This window comes from Saimiri boliviensis, chromosome 4, assembly GCF_048565385.1.
Source record: "Saimiri boliviensis isolate mSaiBol1 chromosome 4, mSaiBol1.pri, whole genome shotgun sequence".
NCBI lineage: Eukaryota > Metazoa > Chordata > Mammalia > Primates > Cebidae > Saimiri > Saimiri boliviensis.
In genome coordinates, this window is record NC_133452.1 from 113,604,340 (window position 1) to 113,627,805 (window position 23,466).

The following is a 23,466-nucleotide window of genomic DNA, read 5'->3' on the forward strand; positions in this document are numbered from 1 at the left end:
AAAATTAGCCAGGCATGGTGGCGGGTGCGTGTAATCCCAGGAGGCAGAGGTTGCAGTGAGCCGAGATCACACCACTGCGCTCCAGCCTGGGCAACAAAAGTGAAACTCTATCTCAGAAGAAAAAAAAGAAAGAATAAATAAATAAATAAATAAATAACGCCAACAACGATCTTCTATGGTAGCATGCAATGGGGAAACAAATGCCAAATATAAGGGGAAAAAATGTATCATCACCATTTTTTTTAATCCTCTAGGGGCCAGGCACGGTGGCCCACACCTATCCTCTCAACACTTTGGAAGGTTGAGGCAGGAGGATGCTAGAGCCCAGAAGTTCAATATCAGCCTGGACATCATAGGGAAGCCCTGTCTCTACCAATTTTTTTTTTTTTTAAATTAGAGGGCATGGTGGCATCTGCCTGTGGTCTCAGCTAACAGGGAGGCTGAGGTAGGAGGATCACTTGAACCCTGGAGGTTGAGCCTTACAGGGAGCCACAATCACACCACTGCACTCAAGCCTGGGTGACAGAGTAACATCCTGTTTCAAAATCTTCTTGGGAAGATTATAAAACAAAACAAAAGTGCCTCCTCTGAACCTAGAATCAATGACACTGCAGTAGGAAGAAGTACACGCAGTGCTCAGATCTTAGTTTGTAATATCATTCTCCTTAGAGAAATGGCAGGGGTGGAGAATACACAAGATGAGCCTGGAATATCTTATCATACCAGAAAGTAAGGAAATGCTCAAAAACACCACAATGGGGGCTTGCAAGACACAAGAGCCAACTTAAAGAGCTCCTAGTCACCGAAGCTGGAATAATTTGAGCAATAAAATAAATAAAATAGTGTTGAGAATATAACCGAAAGTATAAAATAAATAACCATGACTTCATACTAATAAAAATAAATGATTGAATAAGTAAATAAATAGGGGAGAATAAACAAATCTCTCAAACGAAAGAATTCTGCCCCTCAAAGTGGTGGAATATAGATAACTCCCCATCCCTAAGTGAAGGCTGCTCATACTGATTTCTTCCCAAAGATAAAAATGAGGCAAGGAGGAAAAAAGTTAACTTCACAGTGAAAACAACTGACAAACATGACCTCAGACATGTGATGAGGCTTAAAATCACTAGTGATCATCATTAGTGATAAATGGTTGAGAGCAGATTCCTTTGACGTTATTTGATGAGAATGGCCCTTTACCTCTGTGACCTTTCCCTCAAAAATCCGTAACTCCAGTCTAATTATAAGAAAAACATTCAGGCCAGGTGTGGTGGCTCATGCCTGTAATCCCAGCACTTTGGGAGGCTGAGATGAGTGCATCATGAGGTCAGGAGTTTGAGACCATCCTGGCTAACATGGTGAAACCCCATCTCTATGAAAAATACAACAAATTAGCTGGGCATGGTGACATGAGCCTGTAATCCTAGTTTCTCGGGAGGCTGAGGCAGGAGAATTGCTTGAACCTAGGAGATGGAGGCTGCAGTGAGCCAAGAGTACACCACTGCACTCCAGCCTGAGCAACAGAGTGAGACTCCATCAAAAAAAAATAATAATTTGACAACCCAAACTGTTGTGGACCGTCTGGGACGGGTAGGCACGTCTGCCCGGGGTCTCTCGACCTGCAAGAGGGTCCCAATACCTGGAAGAGGGAGTGCGCCTGGAAAATTAATAAAGACAGAGAGAGAGAAAGCGAGGCGTCTGGAGGGCTGATACGCTGTGCCTAAACAGCAAATTTTATTTTTCAAAGGCCAGGAATAAATACACTTTCTTGGCTCTGGTTTACATCATAGTAAGAGGAAATGCAAATGTATGCCTCACATGGCCTATGCAATAGAGAAGTCAGATATGCAATCAGTGGTTGTAAAAAGTAACAGAATTTCCTGTAATCACAAAGCTTGTTTGCATCCAAACATTATTCACAAAGCTTGTTTACGTCCAAACATTATTCCTCCTGGCTGCAGGTATCTCTGGTTTTACCTTGTTTTAGAACTGAGATGTGAAAAGGTTTTCTGGTTTTGCTCATCAGAATATCTTTTAATCAGATTCTCCTTTGTTTGCTCCTGACTCAACTTAACTCAACTTCCCCATTCAGGAGTCTCTGAGTCAGAAATCAAAGTCATCCCTTATGGTGGCATTTGCTTTGCAAATATCGACAGTTAAACCATTATCTAGGGTACAAGGCAGTCCGGTAAGTAAGGTTTAAGGCTTATTCTTAAAGAGTCATAAAAAGGTTAAAAGCAGGAACCGGTTGCCGTCAGGGTCACTCGGTGTAGCAGCAAGGCATAGTTTTAGGCCCAAAGGATATTGTGGTTGATATTAGAAACTGATCATTCATCTTTAAGTTCCTGTTTTTCCGGATAGCTCGACTGCCTCCAGTAGGAAACTGTGTTTGGGATCAAACTCACCTTATAGTGAGACTCACACCTTTTGCGGGTCTCACACGGGAATGTTCCCCACACCAAACTAGGAGACTTTCTACAAAACCTACCAAAACTGTCAAGCAATGAAAGTCATGAACTGTCAATCTAGAGGAGCCTAAAGAGGCAAGATAACTACATGTAATGTGGCATCCTGGATAAGATCCTGGAACTGAAAAGGATATTAGGTAAAAATTAAAGAAATTCAAATCAAGTATGAACTTCAATTAATAATTCATTATCTATACTGGCTTATGATGATATATGAATTATACTAACCTAAGATCTTAATAATAGGTCAAACTAAGCAAAGGCTATGGTGAACTCACTGTACTGTCTTTGCAACATTTATGTAAACCTAAAATTTCTAAAACAAAAAGTGTATAAAAAAAAAAAAAAGAGGGCTGGGCGCGGTGGCTCAAGCCTGTAATCCCAGCACTTTGGGAGGCCGAGGCAGGTGGATCACGAGGTCGAGAGATCGAGACCATCCTGGTGAACATGGTGAAACCCCGTCTCTACTAAAAATACAAAAAATTAGCTGGGCATGGTGGCACGTGCCTGTAATCCCGGCTACTCAGGAGGCTAAGGCAGGAGAATTGCCTGAACCCAGGAGGCGGAGGTTGTGGTGAGCCGAGATCGCGCCATTGCACTCCAGCCTGGGTAACAAGAGCAAAACTCCGTCTCAAAAAAAAAAAAAAAAAAAAAAAAGAAAAAGAAAAAGAAAAAAGAATTCATCTGGTTTAAAGTCTTTCAAGTCTGTTGGAACCTATATTCCCTGGCCCAAGTCTTCTATAACCTTGGATATCTGGGAGCTTGATAGCAGTAGAGAATCTCAGGCCTATCCCAGATATAGTAGGTTTCTCAGAGAAACAGTGCCCATTGGGTAGTTTGGGTAATAAAGTTTTGGCTTTCACAATATAGGCCAGCCAACTCCAGACCCAAAACAGATGATGATACATATGCCTGGAGACCCAGGAGGATCTGTGGTACAGATCAAGTCTGAAGACACTCTGCTGGAGAAGTCCCCCTTGCCTGGGGAGGAGACATGGGGGAGTTGGACTTTTTATTCTAGACAGGCCTTCAACTGCTTGAATGACGCCCACCGAGATTATGGAAGGCAACCAGATTTACCCAAAGTACAGTAATTTTAGTGTTAACCTCATCAAAAAACATCCTGCAAGTTAACACATAAAATTAACCATCACACCAGATTTGCTGAATCTGAATCTACATTTTAAAAGGATTTTCCGGGTGACTCTGCATAATCAAGTTTGAGAATGGCATTTTCCTACAACCCTTAGAGAGTGTAAATAATCTACATGGTAATTCAGCAACTAAGAAACAAGGCTTGATTTGCTGCTTTGAGAACTTCCCTAGCATTTACTGATCTGGAGGTACGGATGCCTGCAGAAATCCTCACCCTCCCTTTTGGGTAAAGGACCTTCCTCTTTGCTCCCACATGGACCTCACCATGCTTGTAATCTACTTTACTAAATTATTAGTTTGTGGGTCTTCCCTGTCTACACCACTCTCAGAGAGCATTTACCCCATCTTTTCTACCTCCACAGAGACAGCCTTTATTAGTGGCACCAGATCTGCCCCACCAACACAAGCTGGGTTTTCCTTCAGGCGTCTGTCCTGCACACCCTGACCCAACAATGGATAAATAAGTACATTCTAACACAGAATACAATGGAAGAGAAGGCTGGGGTGTCCTGGCCATTCACCTCAAAGTAGTTAATAGCAGCTCCCCCCACCCAACTCCCTGGTCTTCCTGGCCTTTATTCAGCATACGTTAAATGACAAAGGCTTTGAGGATAAAGATTAAAGGCCAGCTTCTGAGGCCTAAAGCAATCACCATTAATATCCCAAGGTAATATCCCTGGTAGACATCCCCCTGAGAGAGTCATCCAGAAAAATCAAAGGTTAGTTTTAGGACTTGAGTAAACAAGTTAGATAAAGTCCCCACACATTCCTTTGTTTCTGCTCTAATTTATTTAACTAAGGGGACAAGGTTGCCTTCAACCAAGTACTATAGTAAAAATCTGCAGGCCTTCCAAAAGGGTTTCTGTATATTCTCTGTAACTAAAATTTCTCCCACCGGCCTGACTGAACCCCCACATTTTCCTAGTTTCACTTTCTCAGAGTCTGTAAATGCTAGCACAATCTATCCAAATTATATTGTGGAGATATAACACGCACACATACATCAGAGGATTCCATAGGTCAAACCATATGAAACTACCTACGCTGATTATTTTTACCTATAAAACCAACAATTTCATAGGACTCAACAAATTTCCATTGCTGTTTTTTCACCTCAAAGCTATTTTAGTGCCAGGAGGAGTGTCTCATGCCTATAATCCCAGCACTTTGGGAGGCCAATGAGAGGACTGCTTGATCCCAGAAGTTCGAAATCAGCCTGGGCAATATAATGAGACCTCGCCGCTACAAAAATAAAAAGTAAAACCAAAATTAGCCAGCCATGGTGCTGTGTGCCTGTAGTCCCAGCTACTTGGGGGAGGTGAAATAAGAGAACCGTTTGAGTCCAGGAGTTCCAGGTTGCCGCAAGCTGTGATTGCGCAATTGCATTCCAGCCTGGGCAAAAGATCAAGACATTGTCCGAAGAAGAAAAAAAAAAGCTATTTTAGGGACAATATGCTGTCACAGTCACGGGGTAGATCGTACAAAGGTTGCTAACAGTATGGCAACTGACCGCTAACAACTGAATGTCAAATTGTCACAAATGCACACCACCCACTTCCCTAGCTCGGTCGAAGACCTCCCCTTAATTATGTGCAATTCAAGTCCCCACCGCCCTGCTGCAATCACCCACACTTCCTCGTTGCAGGAAGGGGTGCCCCTGCACTTTACAAGAGGGTGCAGGAGCGGAGACGGTGGTCGGAACCCCGGCTCCCCGGCGTGCGTTGCAGACCGGAGGGGCGGGCTCACTTTGCGCCAGTCCCGCCAGAACTCCTGGAACTCCGCTTCCCTCGCCCAACCCACGCCACAGTTGCCCACACCTAAGATGGCGGCGGGGGCGGAGTCGGCGGTGCCGTCTCTGGGCGGGGTCGCGGGGACGAGACGTGTCCGGGAGGCGGTGCCAACGCCCCCGACCCGGCTGCTCCGGCCAGCTGTTGGGTCGGCGCGCCCTTCTCTGCCAGGCGGCGAAGGCGCCCGCTCCACGTAGGCGTCATGAGGTCGCCGGTTCGGGACCTGGCCCAGAAGGATGGCGAGGAGAGCACGGATCGCACACCTCTTCTGCCAGGCGCCCCACAAGCCGAAGCCGGTATGCGCCGGGGTCTTCGAGGGGCTTCGGGTAGGCGGCGGACCCGGGGGCAGCGGGCTCTGGGCGGGCATGGCCGGGGTACCCGCACCCTGCGCCGGCGGGGCCGGAGCTGCTCAGGCGCTAGGAGAGAGTAGGAGGGGTGCCCGTTCAGAGTCCCGCTCAGCCCCGCCTGCCTCGGGGCCCAGAAGCCCCTCGGGAACCCCGGGGGCCGGACCGTGACCGCGGAGCCGAGCCGGGGCCTCGGCGGGTGCAGCCCCGCGGGGCGGGGACGAGGAGCGGCTGTACAGCCGGCGCTGAGCTGGTGCTTATTTTGGGTAGTGCTGAGCGAGGGACCCAGTGGAAGAACGAACTGGGAGCGAACCTTCAAATGAATGGGCTAAGGTCCGTGCGAGGGACCCCGGTGTGAGAGCGAACTGGAGGAGAAACCTGCAAATCAGTAGGCAAAGGGCTGCCCTTTCCTGTCACTGCTAGGTTTCCGCCACTGCGTATCCGCCAGCATGTGACCTGGTAGCCTCTTAGGCGGGGAGGGGAAACAAAAAAGGACTGGAGTTAACATTTGTGAGTGTGCAGAGGGCAATTATTGCATCACCCAGAGAATGTCTTGACAGTACAGACAGTAATGTCTTGTGCAGTAAGAGACTAAAGACATTGAGGACATTTTTTTTTTCCATCTGGCAGTCTATGACTTAAGTTAGGAAACAGTTCAGTTATCCTCAAAATATCTATAGAGTGCTAAGGTAATTTGCCAAAGGTCTTGGAACAAATCAAAAAGCAGGTACTTCATAAAGCATCTTCCCTAAATTTGAGGAAATTAAAATATTTTGCTATTTGACACTTTTGTAGTATATTTAAAAGTAACGAAAACTAAAGAGCAAATCCGTTTGCATGCATTCTATAGTTTCAAATATGTGTGTGTCTGAGAAAGAGTTGCATTGGAAATCTGACTTTGGCTGACCCAGAATTGTATAGTTTTCTATATTTTTTATATTTTTAATGTTACCAGATGATGGCAGTAGAGGTGGCAAGATTGTAGCTCCAAATGGCAGCTGGGAGCTTACTTTAGTCAACACAAACTGTAAATACCGTACCATAGTTACGTTTTACCTGGAAGTCAGATTTAGTTCCATAAACTGATCATTTTCTGTGGCTTGTAGCGTTTAAATTTTATAATATTCCTCATAAAATATAGAAATACAGAAATAAAAGTTATAATAAAGATGTGTGCCAGAAACTTTTGTATTTTTACAATTGAAAAATATGTATATGTATAATCAAAATTTAGCTCAAGTGTTAATCATTTTTCTCAGGAAAATGCAGATTAAAACTACAATGAGGCACTATACAACCACTAGAATAGCTAAAATCAAAAAGGCTGAGGATACCAAATGTTGGCAGAGATGTGGATAGAAAAGCTATACATCTCAATCAGGATTGAGATGGACAAATGTATAAATTTATCATGTAAATTATATTTTAATAAAGTTGATTTTTTTAAAAAGTAGCTCATAGCATCACTTTTAAAAACAATCCCTATTTGAATCATGGGTTGAATATATAGATCTTAGAGTACTGGCCCTGTCCTTGCTGGCTTGAGGTGGCTACCTTCATTATAACCATTTCTTTTTTTTTTTTTTTTTTTTCTGTTTTTACATACCCACTGGAGAGCAAGCGAAGTGGAAATAGTAGTAACGTATTGTTTTTGCTATTTAGAATATGATAAAAGTTTTAAAGAGGAGGAGCATATATGGCAATCAAGAGAGGTATATAATGAACCTCCATGTAACCGGCACCCAGATTAAACAGTTATCAATTCATGGCCTGTCTTGCTTCATTTGTTCTTACGCTCATACATACTAGGTATTTTGAAGCAAATCCCAGATACCATGTCATTTCATATGTAAATGTTTCTGCTATTTAGCTCTAAAAGATACCCTTTTTAGCATAACTACATAACTACTGTACTGTTATCAAAACAAAAAATATGAAATACTCAGTGTTCATATTTCCTCAGTTTTATATATATATATATATATATATATTTTTTTTTTTTTTTTTTTTTTTTTTTTTTGAGACGGTCCTGCTCTGTCACCCAGGCTGCAGTGCAGTGGTGTGATCTTGGCTTACTGCATCCTCCACCTCCCAGGTTCCAGTGATTCTCCTGCCTCAGCCTCCCAAGTAGCTGGGATTACAGGCCCATGCCACCACACCCAGCTAATTTTCTTATTTTAGTAGAGATGGAGTTTCACCATGTTGGCCAGGCTGGTCTTGAACTTCTGACTTCAGGTGGTCTGCCCGCCTTGACCTCCCAAAGTGCTAGGATTACAGGCGTCAGCCACTGTGCCCAGCCTATGTCCTAATTTTTTATAGTGTGTTCAAATCAGGATCTCCATCATGTCCATACCTTCCAAATGATTGAAATGTTTTTTGTCTCTTTTAAGATCTATTTCCCCCTCCCTCCTTTTTTTATACTTCCAATTTTATATGCCTATGCTATCCTTTAACATATTCTTCTGCCCTACTGGTTTACTGTAAATTGGTTAATTGGTAGGTCTGACAGTTTGATAGGATTATGAGTCTGTCTCTCTGAATTACTGTCATGAGTATTCCATAAGTAGAATGTGAAGTGTAGAAAGTAGAATTGTGTCAGCATGCTAATTCTCCCATACACTGCTCTAGACACTAGAGATAAAAAGAAGTGAATGAAACAGAACAAAAGCTCCTGCCCTTATAGATTTTTATATTCTAGTGTGTATTTTCCTAAACCTTCAACCCTCTCCATTTTGCTTTCTTCTTGGGTTATAACCAAGTCTAACACTTTATTTTCTTTTTTTTTTTTTTCATCGTTACGCTCTGTTGCACAGGCCGAAATGCAGTGACACAAACAGGGCTCACTGTAGCCTCAACCCCCCAGGCACAAAGTGACCCTCCTACCTAAGCCTCCTAAAGAGCTAGGGCTACAGGCATGTGTCACCATACCTGGCTAATTTTCTTCTTTTTCTTTTTTGTAGAAACAAGGTCTCACTTAGTTGCCCAGGCTGGTCTTGAACTCCTGGGCTCAAGCGATCCTCCTGCATCAGCCTCCCAAAGTGCTGGGATTATAGGCGTGAGCCACAGCACCCGGCCCAACACTTTATTTTCTTGCCAATACTTTCAGTTCCCTTGCCCTCTGCTTTGTAATCACATCCATCTCAGTGCCGACTATCTGCTTTCTTAGTACCTACTCCTGAGCGCAGGCACTCAGTACTCAGTGCTTGTGAAGTTACACACTAGGACAGATTGTTCCCACCTGTTCTGTATGGGTATCTGCCCAGCATTCCTGTGTTTCACTGGGAACCTCATGCCTCCACTCTTTTCAACAACTGCTTTTCACAAATCCTACTTTCTCACAAATGAGAACCCCAGTTCCTAACAAATAACCTAAATTCCTAATATCCAGAAAATAAAAAACGTAATAATAATTCACAGTTACTTTACGCTAAGCTCTTCTAGGTATTTTACATTACTAACTTAGTGAACCCTTCTAATAATCCTAATACAGGCCAAACACTTGGACTAGTGCCAAGCATATACTAAGTGCTTAGTGATATTTGTTTTTTGAGACAGAGTCTTACTCTGTTACCCACGCAAAGGTGCAGTGGCACAATCACAGCTCACTGCAGCCTCAACTTGCCAGACTCAAGCCATCCTCCCACCTCAGCCTCCCCAGTAGCAGGGATTACAGGTGTGCAACACCACAACCAGCTGATTTTTTAAATTTTTTGTAGGAATGGGGTTTCACCATGTTGCCCAGGCTGGTCTCAAACTCCTGACCTCAAGCAATCCTCCCCCATTTCAGCTTCCCAAAGTGCTGGGATTACAAGTGTGAGCCACCATACCCTGCTTGCTTAATAAATATTCTGTTATTGGCTGGGTGCAGAGGCTCATGCCAGTAATCACAGCACTTTGGGAGGCCAAGGTGGGTGGATTGCCTGAAATCAGGAGTTTGAGACCAAGCTAGCTAACATGGTGAAATCCCATCTCTACTAAAAATACAAAGATTAGCTGGGTGTGGTGGTGCACACCTGTAGTCTCAGATACTTGGGAGGCTGACGCAGGAGAATTGCTTGAACCTGGGAGACACAGGTTGCAGTGAGCTGAGATGGTGCCAAAGCACTCTAGCCTGGGTGACAGAACAAGTCTCCGTCTCAAAAAAAAAATAAATTATCTATCGTTTTATGTTATTAAACTTAATACTCACTATCTCACTCAATAGTGTTAGTTCTTAGAGTTACTACAGTATGTAGCAAAAAATAAAGTTTTTTAGAGTAAGAGAATTACTAGTAACTTCATCCCTCCCCTTTACTTACTCCCACATCTACCTTTGGGCAAAGCCTGTTAATTCTCCTTTTAAACATCTCAAATCTGCCCATTTTTCTTCTCTGCTGCTTTCACTCTAGTTTAAGCCACCTTCATCTCTTACCTGGAGAGCTACAGTAGTCCCTTAAGTGATCTCCCTGACTGTACATTCCCCATTCCCATTCACACTTCTCCTTTCTATAATCTCCATGCAAGGACCAGATGAGCTCTTTAAACCATCAGCTGGATAAGCTCTTTAAACCATAATTCACATGTCCTCACGCCTTTGCTGAGATAATGATCTTTTTTGTGTGTGTGTATTTTTTTTTTTTTTTTTTTTTTTTTTTTTTTTTAGTACAGATTGGGTTTCACCATGTTGGCCAGGATGGTCTCGATCTATTGACCTCTTGATCCGCCCGACTCGGCCTCCCAAAGTGCTGGGATTACAGGCGTGAGCCACTGCGCCCGGCCCGATAATGATCTTTTTAAATACTGCATGACAAAGCATACATAGTACCTAAATCTAGATTTGTCTTGCTCCAAAATGCTTAAAGTAACAGATTTTAATGCACAAATGTAGCGAGATTATGAGTCCTTCATCCAGACTTTTAGGTAATGTCACCTGACACAGAGCAATGATAAAGAAAATGTGTTCTGCCAGGCACAGTACCCCACGCCTATAATCCCAGGGCTTGGGGAGACTGAGATGGAAGGATTACTTGAGGTCAGAAGTTTAAGACCAGCCTGGGCAACATAGTGAGAACTTGACTCCGCAAAGAAAAAATTTAAAAATTAGTCAGATATGCTGGCATATGCCTTTAGTACCAGCTACTCAAGAGGCTGAGGTGAGAGGATCACTTGAGCCCAGGAGTTTGAGGTTACAGTCAGTTATGATCACCCACTGTACTCCAGCTTGGACAACAGAGCAAGACCCTGTCTCTAAAAAAACAAAAGAAGAAAAAAGGAAATGTGTGTGGTTTTTTTACAAAAAATGCCTCTCAGTATCCAAACTGTCAACTGGACAACTGCCCATTTGGATGAAACAGAAGGCAAATTCACCTGGATTCTAGTTATAGAGACAATGTGAACAGAACTTCAGAAATTCAGTTCTTACAGATCTGGCTCTAAGTATGGTAATGGTACCATGAACTTCATAGCTGTGCCCCTGAAGAAAGGATTTAAGAATGCCAAATGAAAAGGTTTCTATTAGCTGGACACAGTGGCTCAAGCCTGTAATCCCAGCACTTGGGAGGTCGAGGCGGGTGGATCACGAGGTCAAGAGATCGAGACCATCCTGGTCAACATAGTGAAACCCCGTCTCTACTAAAAATACAAAAAATCAGCTGGGCATGGTGGCGCGTGCCTGTAATCCCAGCTACTCAGGAGGTTGAGGCAGGAGAATTGCCTGAACCCAGGAGGCGGAGGTTGCGGTGAGCCGAGATCTTGCCATTGCACTCCAGCCTGGGTAACAAGAGCGAAACTCCATCTCAAAAAAAAAAAAAAAAAAAAGTTTTCTATTAAGAGAAGTAAATCTTAGAGAAAAAATTAATAGCAGTTGTTAAAATATATAAGAGCATACAGAAAAGTTAGTTGGATCATAATATATTAATATACACTTAAGTATAGTTGTGCATATTCATTAATGTTTCAGTCCAAATCAGTTCATCTGAGTCAGTATTAAGACTTTTGTATTCTGTAAAATATATTCTCTCCTTTGATGCTAGGTCAATGAAAGCACCAAGATTCTTAAGTAGGAGAAAAACATGCACACATATATGATGTTGATGTGTCATTACTAAATAAAAGCACACATATTTGCATGTATAGTTACTTTTAATTTTAATATGCCATTTCTTAATGAAATACATATTTAGGTCTTTAAAGAGATGCTTATCAGCCACGCAGAGTTTACTAAACTAAAGATGTTCAGACTCTGAATTTGCTAATTTCTCTGTTACTAAGAGGTTGATTATCCTTAGCTTCCTGAATCTCATCCCTCTCCAATTCTGCAACTCAGTAAAAGAAGGAAAAAGAGAAACTATGTATAAGCCCACAGTTAGAGTAAAAAATAGGTCAAACTACTCTCACATGATCCTTTTATTGGTTCCTCCAACCTACTCTGCATTCCTTTTTTTCTTAAATCTTCGTGGTACATTCACTCATTTCCCTTTTGGCTGTGAGCCCTTTAAGCATGATAACTACTGAGCAACTGTTACAGATGCTGCAGCTGTCATAGGTTCTGCAAGTTTGTGTCCAGATTCTTAAATGCATTTAGTTTATGATGGCTTTTAAGTAATCATGGCTTCTGATTCAAACCCAGCCTTTGAGGATACTCTTCGAGGTAAGAAATTTATCAAGAGAAATTTCATACCTTACCTTTGGCAGTAAATTTTTTTTTCTATGCTATACTTACAATGAGATGGCTACTAACTCATAGTAATATAGCATGTCATTGTAAGTAGTGAAGTACTTATTGACCATGTTTCAGATAGTTTTTCAGGAATAGTAATGCCATTAAACCTCCTTACCTACTTTTCTCATGCTGTATATCTGTGCTAGCTGACAGGGAATAGGGGTTCAGATTGAATCTGGAATAGATCTTTTTCTCAGCAAAGGTGATAAAACTACTACCTCCATGTTTTTGTGGTTTTTTTGTTTTTTGTTTTTTGTTTTTTGTTTTTTTTTGAGATGGAGTGTCGCTCTTGTTACCCAGGCTGGAGTGCAATGGCACGATCTCGGCTCACCGCAACCTCCACCTCCTGGGTTCAAGCAATTCTCCTGCCTCAGCCTCCTGAGTAGCTGGGATTACAGGCACGTGCCACCATGCCCAGCTAATGTTTTGTATTTTTAGTAGAGACGGGGTTTCACCATGTTCACCAGGATGGTCTCGATCTCTCGACCTCGTGATCCACCCGCCTCGGCCTCCCAAGGAGCTGGGATTACAGGCTTGAGCCACCGCGCCCGGCCCTACCTCCATGTTTTAATGAACTTTCTTATAGTTCAGGCTCTCGTGTGAAATTTTTACCAAAACTGCAGATACGAGGAACAGCTAATCTTTTTTTTTTTTTCTTTTTTTGAGACGGAGTTTCGCTCTTGTTACCCAGGCTGGAGTGCAATGGCGAGATCTCGGCTCACTGCAACCTCCACCTCCTGGGTTCAGGCAATTCTCCTGCCTCAGCCTCCTGAGTAGCTGGGATTACAGGCACGTGCCACCATGCCCAGCTAATTTTTTGTATTTTTAGTAGAGACGGGGTTTCACCATGTTGACCAAGTTGGTCTCAATCTCTCGACCTTGTGATCCACCCGCCTCGGCCTCCCAAAGTGCTGGGATTACAGGCTTGAGCCACCGCGCCCGGCCGGAACAGCTAATCTTTGATCAATGTTTCTTAGATTTGTTTAATCTGAGAATATTCTTTAAATTTCTTTTATAATTATTTTTGTACTTTTGAAAAGCAACCTTTTTCATTATTTAGACAGTATCATGTAATTAGCTATTTTAATTAATGTGGCTGGGTGTGGTGACCGATGCCTATAATCACAGCACTTTGGGAGGCTGAGGTAGGTGGATGGCTTGAGCCTAGGAGTTCGAGACCAGCCTGAGCAACATGGCAAAACCCTGTCTCTAAAAATGAAAATTTAAAAATAAATAAAAATTTTCCCCAATCTTTATTTCAGCTCCAGTGTGCTGCTCTGCCCGTTACAACTTAGCAATTTTGGCCTTTTTTGGTTTCTTCATTGTGTATGCATTACGTGTGAATCTAAGCGTTGCGTTAGTGGATATGGTAGATTCAAATACAACTTTAGAAGATAATAGAACTTCCAAGGCGTGTCCAGAGCATTCTTCTCCCATAAAAGTTCATCATAACCAAACGGTAGGTGCTATTTTTTAAGGAAACAACCTTAATTAAAAAAAAAAAACTTACAAGTAAAAATATTAAAAGGTATTTTTTCATCCTACAGAAACCACAAACACTTTGTTTATGTATACTCTGAATCACTTTCTTTTTCTGTTTTCCCAGGAACTGATTGGGCAATAACTTGTAACTATAGCTACTACTGCTATGCCATAATACATATTGATCTGTTTGAAAAATAGTTCTTCCATTCCTTCTATAAATATACCATCTTGAAGAAAATTTGGAAAAACCTGTTTTACATAATAAAATTAAACTGTTTTAAATTTTCTAAATAGCTATTATAGGAGTATCATTTATAACCCTTTATCACAGGATTACTGCTGCAAGAGAGTTTAGGTAATCTCATTTGCAAGATGAAAAATAAGAACTAGCCAATTTCTTAGGATATTCTTTTCTGAATGTACACATGCATAACCTAACCTATTTAAGTCATTTTGCCTGCCTTATGTTATAGTGGAATTGATAAATGTGTGTTCATCATTTGTTTATAATTAAGTTATATACACTTTATTTTGCTTATCACACAAGGAGACAGTACAGAAAGAAAAGCTAGTACTCTTTTTAGAAGTATATTTTCAGGCTGAGTGTAGTGGCTCATGTCTGTAATCCCAGCACTGTGGGAGGCTAAGGCTGGTGGTTCACTTGAGGTCAGAAGTTCAAGACCAGCCTGGCCAACATGGCGAAACCCCATCTCTACTAAAAATACAAAAATTAGTTGGTTGTGGTAGCACACACCTACAATCCCAGCCTCTCAGGTGGCTGAGGCAGGAGAATCGCTTGAACCTTGGAGGCGGAGATTGAAGAGAGCCAAGATTGTACCACTTTACTCTAGCCTGGGCAACAAAAGCAAGACTTGTCTCAAAAAAAAAAAAAAAAAAGGCTGGGCACAGTGGCTCTCACCTGTAATCCCAGCACTTTGGGAGGCTGAGGTGAGCAGATCACCTGAGGTCAGGAGTTTGAGACTAGCCTGACCAACATGGAGAAAACCTGTCTCTGCTAAAAATACAAAATTAGCTGGGCATGGTGGCACATGCCTAGTAGTAGTCCCAGCTACTTGGGAGGCTGAGGCAGGAGAATCACTTGAACCCAGGAGGTGGGGTTGCAGTGAGCTGAGATCATGCCATTGCACTCCAGCCTGAGCAAGAAGAGTGAAACTCCTTCTCCAAAAAAAAAAAAGTAAACTTTCATCCATTTTCAGTGCTCATGAAGGTATTTGGGTTTCACTGCTCATGAAGGTTCATACTTGGGTGAGTCTCCTCTGTCATTTATAGGCAGTGTATTCAAGCAGGAAAGAGGTTTTCTCTCTAAACAAAATAAATGTCTCCAAAAATCTTTATATATTGACTTCAGTAATGTTGAATAACATTTGGGCACACATCACTCACTCTCTCCACTCCAACCTGTGACCTTCAGGGACAATACTGCTGGATCATACATGAAATCCTAGAATTCCACAGATAAACTGCAAATTGGTACCCTAAATAAGGAAAAGTAGGAGTTTGCTTTGTGTCTTTTCCTTTGCAAAGTGCGTTTGTTGACCCTGCTACTTATCTTCATCTGCCTTATGTCAGCAGTAGAAAGAAATCCAGGAATGGTTCTTGAAACGTTGGTTTGGTTATACAGCTACGTGCACTGAAGATGTCAGATATTCAGATCAGTCATTAATTTTCATTAGTACCTTACTATGTGCTGCTGCTATGAAGACACAGGTTCTGCTCACATTAAGCTTGTTGGTTGATTTAAATTCTGGCTTTTTGGTATTGTTCTATATGTTTAAGTGCTTGGTCTGAAATGGGGAGATATTATTAATATCTATATTTATGCATGTCAATAACCAGCATTAAGTAAACACTGTGCATCAAGCTTTATTTTATGTGCCGTTTACTCTTCCCAGATCACACATCTGTTAAGTAATAGAGCTAGGATTATAACCAGGCCTGGTTCCCAAAGCCTAGCTCAACCACTACAGTTTACTAGGTTCCTAGATTAAGGCTGTGACTCTTTTTTGGTTGGAGTAGCAGGGAACAGCAGCCTTCCGAGCCATAGTAGGCTCAGAGACACTTAGACCTTTTTTGTGATTCTTTTGTGAGCCTTCTTGCTCATAGTTATTACAAAGCTTCTGCAGCTCATCCTGCAGTCTAGTTTCATAAAATTGCAAGCCTTCTTGAAGTTTACGACTTTCACTTCCATTCCATTCACTTCTAAATGCTATATGTCTGTATTGTTATGACTCACCCACTTACTAGAAAGTTTGCATGTTCTTCAGTCCAAAATAGTAGTTCAAAAATCTCATTTATATGTACTTACATGCCAGTAAGAGAAAAGAGCTGTTCTGTGAAGGTCTTAAAGGGTTGTTTTATCCTCTTCTGCTTTTTGTAGGGTAAGAAGTACCAATGGGATGCAGAAACTCAAGGATGGATTCTTGGTTCTTTTTTTTATGGCTACATCATCACACAGATTCCTGGAGGATATGTTGCCAGCAAAATAGGGGGGAAACTGCTGCTAGGATTTGGGATCCTTGGCACTGCTGTCCTCACCCTGTTCACTCCCATTGCTGCAGATTTAGGAGTTGGACCACTCATTGTACTCAGAGCACTAGAAGGGCTAGGAGAGGTAATTTTCTTTTCTCTCTTGTTTTACTTCTTACCCTATGTCTCCTCTTCTTCTTAAAGATTTCACTCTTTGTTATAAATATGAACCAAAAAATAACAGTGACTGATAACAGGGATTTGCTTTTTACAGAAAGGACTAACTAGAAAATTACCTGAATGATTGTTTCTGGTAAATGAGGTCTTGGGTAGGAGCACCCCAAAATTTGAACCTTTACTCAAAAACCAGAGAAAATGTTTTTCCAGAAAAGACTTCATAACTTGTACGTTAGAGAAGAAAATAAACCATTATTAAATTGTTAAGATAGGCTGGGCACAGTGGCTCACACCTGTAATTCTAGCATTTCGAGAGGCTGAGGTGGGCAGATCACTTGAGGTCAGGAGTTAGAGACCAGCCTGGCCAACATGGCAAAATCCCATCTCTACTAAAAGTACAAAAATTAGCCAGGCATGGCAGCACATACCTGTGATCCCAGCTGCTTGGAAGGCTGAGGTGGGAGAATTGCTTGAACCCGTGAGGCAAAGGTTGTAATGAGCCAAGATCACGCCACTGCACTCCAGCCTGGGCGACAGCAAGTCTCCATCTCAAAAGAAAAAAAGATGGTTAAGATTGGCCATCCTGGCCGGGCGTGGTGGCTCAAGCCTGTAATCCCAGCACTTTGGGAGGCCGAGGCGGGTGGATCACAAGGTCAAGAAATCAAGATCATCCTGGTCAACATGGTGAAACCCCATCTCTACTAAAAATACAAAAAAATCAGCTGAGTATGGTGGCGCATGCCTGTAATCCCAGCTACTCAGGAGGCTGAGGCAGGAGAATTGCCTGAACCAAGGAAGCTGAGGTTGCGGTGAGCCGAGATCGCGCCATTGCACTCCAGCCTGGGTAACAAGAGCGAAACTCCGTCTAAAAAAAAAAAAAAAAAAAAAAATTGGCCGTCCTTACCTCTTGTATTTTTTTAATCACAGTTTAACTCTGCTCTATCATTGATGCCCAGACCTGAAACACATTTTACACAATAGTAAACAGTGTAAACACGTTTTACACTGTTAAGTTGCATTGAATTTCTTCTTTATCACTTGTTCTTTTATTTTTTCTGGTCTTGTAACTTAGGGACAAATATTTTATGATTTTATGTAACTATCTCAATTTAGTTCTATGATTCTGCTGTTTTTAGAAGTATTAATTTTTGCCTCTATTTCCCTCCCCTTAAGAGTTTTATCATTTTTTAAAATTTTGATTCTTGTCTTTCTTTTCCTTCCCACTTTTCTTTTGTATTTCATCATGTATGCCTCCTTACTTAAATGATTTTCACTTTTCCTTTATAACTTTGAACTTGTACTTGTGAAACCCAGGCAAAGGTGTATTTTGTTCTCTTGCATTTCTTTAATTCAAGCAAGATAGTGGCCACTGGGTTTGGTGTAGAGCATGAAGATTATTTTAAGTAGCAGCATATCATGCTGTTGGAATGAACACTGGACTAGAGTCTGAATAACAGCTCCATTGTATCTAACAAGGAAACTTTAGGTAAGCTCTAATCTCTAGACCTCAGTTCCCTAATTTTTTTTTTTTTTTTTTTTTTTTTTTTTTTTGAGACAGAGTTTCACTCTTGTTACCCAGGCTGGAGTGCAATGGCCCGATCTCGGCTCACCGCAACCTCCGCCTCCTGGGTTCAGGCAATTCTCCTGCCTCAGCCTCCTGAGTAGCTGGGATTACAGGCACGTGCCACCATGCCCAGCTAATTTTTTTGTATTTTTTAGAGATGAGGTTTCACCATGTTGACCAGGATGGTCTCGATCTCTTGACCTTGTGATCCACCCGCCTCAGCCTCCCAAAGTGCTGGGATTACAGGCTTGAGCCACCGCGCCCGGCCTAGTTCCCTAATTTTTTAAATTGGGACTCAAATACCTTCCCTGTTTTCAACCACAGGATAAAAAATTCATATGTGATAAGGATTGCTAGAATACTTTGGATATTGCAAGGTACTATTCGAAGATTTTTCATTCATCTGAATGTTTTTGTTCTTATCAGTAGAGGTCTAATTAAGTAAACCCTTCCTGATCACAAAATTAAAATGACTCCTCTATTACCAGGTTCCTCTTCTTCTTGACAAAGTAAAATATACTTAAATCTACCATCTTTTCTCTGATCGTAGTATTGAATCTCTTTGCTGGATGTATCCCCATATTTTACTTCCTGTCTGTTTATCTGTTTATGTCACTAATTAAACATTATATCATATTATCATATTACTACTGTTATCTCAGGTGTCATTGTATTTCTTTTTTTTTTTTTTGTTAAGACAGTCTCATTCTGTCGCCAGGCGGTAGTGCAGTGGGGCGATCTCATCTCACTGCAACCTCCACCTCCTGGGTTCAAGCGATTTTCCTGCCTCAGCTGGGATCAGTAGCTGGAATTACACTTGCCACCATGCCTGGCTAATTTTTCTATTTTTAGTAGAGACAGGGTTTCACCATGTTGGCCAGTCTCGTCTCGACCTCCTGACCTCAAGTGATCCACCTGCCTTGATCTCCCAAAGTGCTGGAATTACAGGCATGAGCCATCACTCCCAGCCGACGTTTTATTTTTGAATAGAATTTAAGTTGCGTTTATATTCGGATTCTTTCGTCCTTCTTCATCCCTCCAATATGTATGACAGGTACATTTCCTCATTTATTTTTATTTATTTATTTTTTTTTTTTGAGACGGAGTTTCGCTCTTGTTACCCAGGCTGGAGTGCAATGGCGCAATCTCGGCTCACCGCAACCTCCGCCTCCTGGGTTCAGGCAATTCTCCTGCCTCAGCCTCCGGAGTAGCTGGGATTGCAGGCACGCACCACCATGCCCAGCTAATTTTTTGCACCTTTAGTAGAGACGGGGTTTCACCATGTTGACCAGGATGGTCTCGATCTCTTGACCTCGTGATCCACCCGCCTCGGCCTCCCAAAGTGCTGGGATTACAGGCTTGAGCCACCGCGCCCGGCCATTTCCTCATTTATAAAGGACACTTAGATTACCATCTCTCATTCCTACCACCTAATTCACGATAAATATACCTACATTGTCCCTAGGTTTTATAATAAAGTTTTCTACAACATAATATCTGTGGGCATTTCCAAACATCTTCAGTTTTCTTCTAGAATGACTCATCCTGTGGATACTCCATGATATAGATTCTTATTGATTAGCAATTTACCTAAATCATCTTTGCCTTCCACTGGTATTACTTTTTTTTTTTAATTCCTTTGTTTTGTTTTTGAAAGAGTCAGCAGGAAGTACAAAGTATTAAAACATGTATTATTCTCTCCACGTAAAATGGCACTAGCTTTTATCTTTACAACAATTATGCAAGATTGGGAATATTATCTCTGTTTTACAGATAAAGAAATTGAAGTCCAAGGAGGTTAACTGATCTTCCTGAAGTGACACAGAGAGCGTCCAAAGAGAGCTGTTCTCTCCCACTCTCCTGTGCTCTCTCCTCATTTACCCAATCTCTACAAACCTCCTGCTTCCACATCCCATTACCACTCTGTATCAGTAATTGTCATTTACTAGGCTTGTTATCACAGTAAAAAAAGAAAAATGGCTGTAAACATGCCTGTTGATTGTCAACTCGAATTTTTTTTTCGGTATCCCAAAGTATTAGCTCAGTGTTTTTCAAAGTTATAAGTTAGTAATATCCCCTTTTCATTCAGATGATCAATAAAGTGAATGAGAAAAATTAACCTTGAGCATGATCCCTTTATGTCCTCACTCGGTACAATTCTTTTAGATTTATTGTAACCCTTTTCTTGTTATCTTCAAACCAGTTCCAAAATCCATGAATCTTTGGGCATTTTTTACTTTTTTTTTTTTAAGAGATGGGGTCTCACTATGTTGCCCAGGCTGATCTTGAACTCCTGGGCTCAAGCAATCCTTCTCCCTTGGCCTTCCAAAGTACTGGGATTATAGGCTTGAGCCACCATACCCAGCCCTCAAATTTTGAAAGTACTTCATTATAAGGTACTTTCACTTAACACTGTAAAAATGTCTCACTTCATGGAACCTAATTCAGGTTTGATGCTTATCCAGATAATGCTTTCCCAGCAAAATACTTAACTTACGTTAAAACATTAACACGGCTCAAGCCTGTAATCCCAGCACTTTGGGAGGCCGAGGCAGGTGGATCACGAGGTCAAGAGATCAAGACCATCCTGGTCAACATGGTGAAACCCCGTCTCTACTAAAAATACAAAAAAAAAAAAAAAAAAAAAATTAGCTGGGCATGGTGGCACGTGCCTGTAATCCCAGCTACTCAGGAGGCTGAGGCAGGAGAATTGCCTGAACCCAGGAGGCGGAGGTTGCAGTGAGCCAAGATTGCACCATCGCACTCCAGCCTGGGTAACAAGAGTGAAACTCCATCTCAAAAAAAAAAAGAAAAAAAAATTAACAAAACTACCTTGTATTTCATCAGAAATATCATGTTCCCTTCTCTCAGGGTGTCACATTTCCAGCCATGCATGCCATGTGGTCTTCTTGGGCTCCCCCTCTTGAAAGAAGCAAGCTTCTTAGCATTTCGTATGCAGGTGAGATAACTATTAACGAATTTTGCTGTAATATGTTATGTGTATATCACCCTTGAGGGGAAAGTACCTGCATACCAGAACTGTACAATGTTGGATGGGATGCCCCTTTGGGGAGAAACTTAAGTTTCAGTAGTATAACTTTATTACCGATTTTTCTCTTTGGCTCAACAGCTTGTAGTAATGTGGCTTAATTGACTGTCCTTTTCCTCATCTACCATCATTATTTCAAAATGTGTTGCCTTTTCAGATACTGGTGTAGAGCTGCTATTTTTTTTTCTTTTCTGTTTACTTTTTTTGTTTTGTTTTGTTTTGTTTTTGATTTATTTTTGTTTGGAGATGCTATTTAAAAAAAAAAAAAAAAAAAAGGCCAGAAGCTAGAAAATGGAATGTTTTTGTCCTTAAACTGTGATTTCTCTTTTGATTATCTAATGAATGTATCATGATTCTCAACCCCTCTCTTCATGCATCTTTTTTCGATGCATCTTTATTTGCCATCATTTTGATCTACAGGTGAGATAACATGAGATTTATATATGTGAATTATAATTTTACCAAATTGCATAAGAAATTCTAGCCTTTCTTTCATTGACTTAAATTTTTCCACCTGACTGCTTTTTAAAAACAGTAGTTGAAAAGACTTCTCTGTGGTTCTTTTAAGCTAAAATCTGAAGGATAAGATCAAACCAGTCAGGCAGGGAGAAGAGCACTTCAGCCAGTCAGAACAGCATGTATGAGGGCTCTCAGGCAAGAAATAACATAAGGGTTCAAAGAAATGGAAAACTACTGTGGGTGGCTAGAACTCAGTGAGTAAGGAGGATAATGGCATAAAATGAGATTAGAGAAAGAGATGAGCCGGGTTATATGAAGTCTTACAGGATACAGGAAATAATGTAGTTTTTTTTTTTTTTTTTTAAGAGGCATGATTCAGTTGCATTTTAAGAAAATTATTCTTGCGGCCGGGCGCGGTGGCTCAAGCCTGTAATCCCAGCACTTTGGGAGGCCGAGGCGGGTGGATCACGAGGTCAAGAGATCGAGACCATTCTGGTCAACGTAGTGAAACCCCGTCTCTACTAAAAATACAAAAATTAGCTGGGCATGGTGGCCTGTGCCTGTAATCCCAGCTACTCAGGAGGCTGAGGCAGGAGAATTGCCTGAACCCAGGAGGCGGAGGTTGCGGTGAGCCGAGATCGCGCCATTGCACTCCAGCCTGGGTAACAAGAGCGAAACTCCGTCTCAAAAAAAAAAAAAAAAAAAAAAAAAAAAAAAAAAAAAAAAAAAAGAAAATTATTCTTGCAACTATGTGGAGATTGACATGAGAAATCTGATGATAGATTCAAGAACAGGTACTATCTAAGGTTCCCCTTTACCTATTGAATAAATCCCAAACTCCTTGAATGAGGGGCAAGATTCTTTAGAGTCTTCACTACTTTGTTGCAGCTAGCCTTATATCTTTGGCAGGTAGTGCCTAGCATGGAGTAGGTACTCAGTAACCGTTTGACTGTTCAACCTATTTTTCCAGCCTTATCTATTTTTCTTTTCCTTTCCTTTACCCAGATGACGTTCCCAAGCCTACTGTCTGCTTTCCTACTTCCATTCCTTTGCTTGTCCTGTACACTAACTCTATATCTTTCTTCTAATCTTGTTTCTTTGGGGCCAAATTATAGCCTTTTTTTGTTTGTGTTTGTTTTTGTTTTTGAGACAGGGTCTCACTCCAGGCTGGAGTGCAGTGGCACAATCACAGCTCACTGGAGCCTTGACATCCCAGGCCCAAGGGATCCTCAGCCTCTGAAGTAGCTAAGTAGCTGGTACCACAGGCATGTGCCACCACCACACCTGGATAATTTTTGTATTTTTAGTAGAGGTAGGAGTTTGCCATATTGCCCAGGCTGGTCTCAAACTCCTAGACTCAAGTGATCCACCCACCTCAGCCTCCCAGAGTGCAGGGAATACAGCCATGAGCCACTGTGCCCAGCCTGTTACCCATCCTCTGTCAGCAGTAGACTTGCCTGTCCTATTTTTGTTTCTCTCTCTCCAAAGGTTATAACGTCTGATGTGTTGTTCTAGGAGCACAGCTTGGGACAGTAATTTCTCTTCCTCTTTCTGGAATAATTTGCTACTATATGAATTGGACTTATGTCTTCTACTTTTTTGGTAAGTTTAAAATTTTAACTAAATTATAATGTAACAAATTCAAAATATAATAGTAGCCTAATACTTTGTTAAAAATATACATTCCAAATCACCAAACCTCAAAGTTCTAAAACACTTACTGATAACCTGTTTTTCAAGTTAGTATGGTTAGCTTGACCTATCTGAGTTATGACCTGATGTTAGTTT

At 41.6% G+C, this 23,466-nt stretch overlaps 1 protein-coding gene across 3 annotated transcripts in view; it reads left to right on the forward strand.

The window, feature by feature from the left end:
* The first annotated feature begins 5,534 nt into the window (after window positions 1-5,534).
* SLC17A5 (solute carrier family 17 member 5) overlaps window positions 5,535-23,466 on the forward strand; it is a 51,707-nt gene continuing 33,775 nt past the window's right edge. For 2 of the 3 annotated variants that reach the window (XM_039467811.2, XM_039467810.2), the window contains exons 1-5: window positions 5,535-5,739; window positions 13,720-13,916; window positions 16,341-16,574; window positions 21,042-21,129; window positions 23,194-23,280. In XM_039467811.2, the coding sequence (XP_039323745.1) occupies window positions 5,616-5,739; window positions 13,720-13,916; window positions 16,341-16,574; window positions 21,042-21,129; window positions 23,194-23,280 (730 nt within the window). In that variant the 5' untranslated portion in view covers window positions 5,535-5,615. The remainder of the gene's footprint in view (window positions 5,740-13,719; window positions 13,917-16,340; window positions 16,575-21,041; window positions 21,130-23,193; window positions 23,281-23,466) is intronic. The other variant, XM_039467812.2, reaches the window with a different exon arrangement.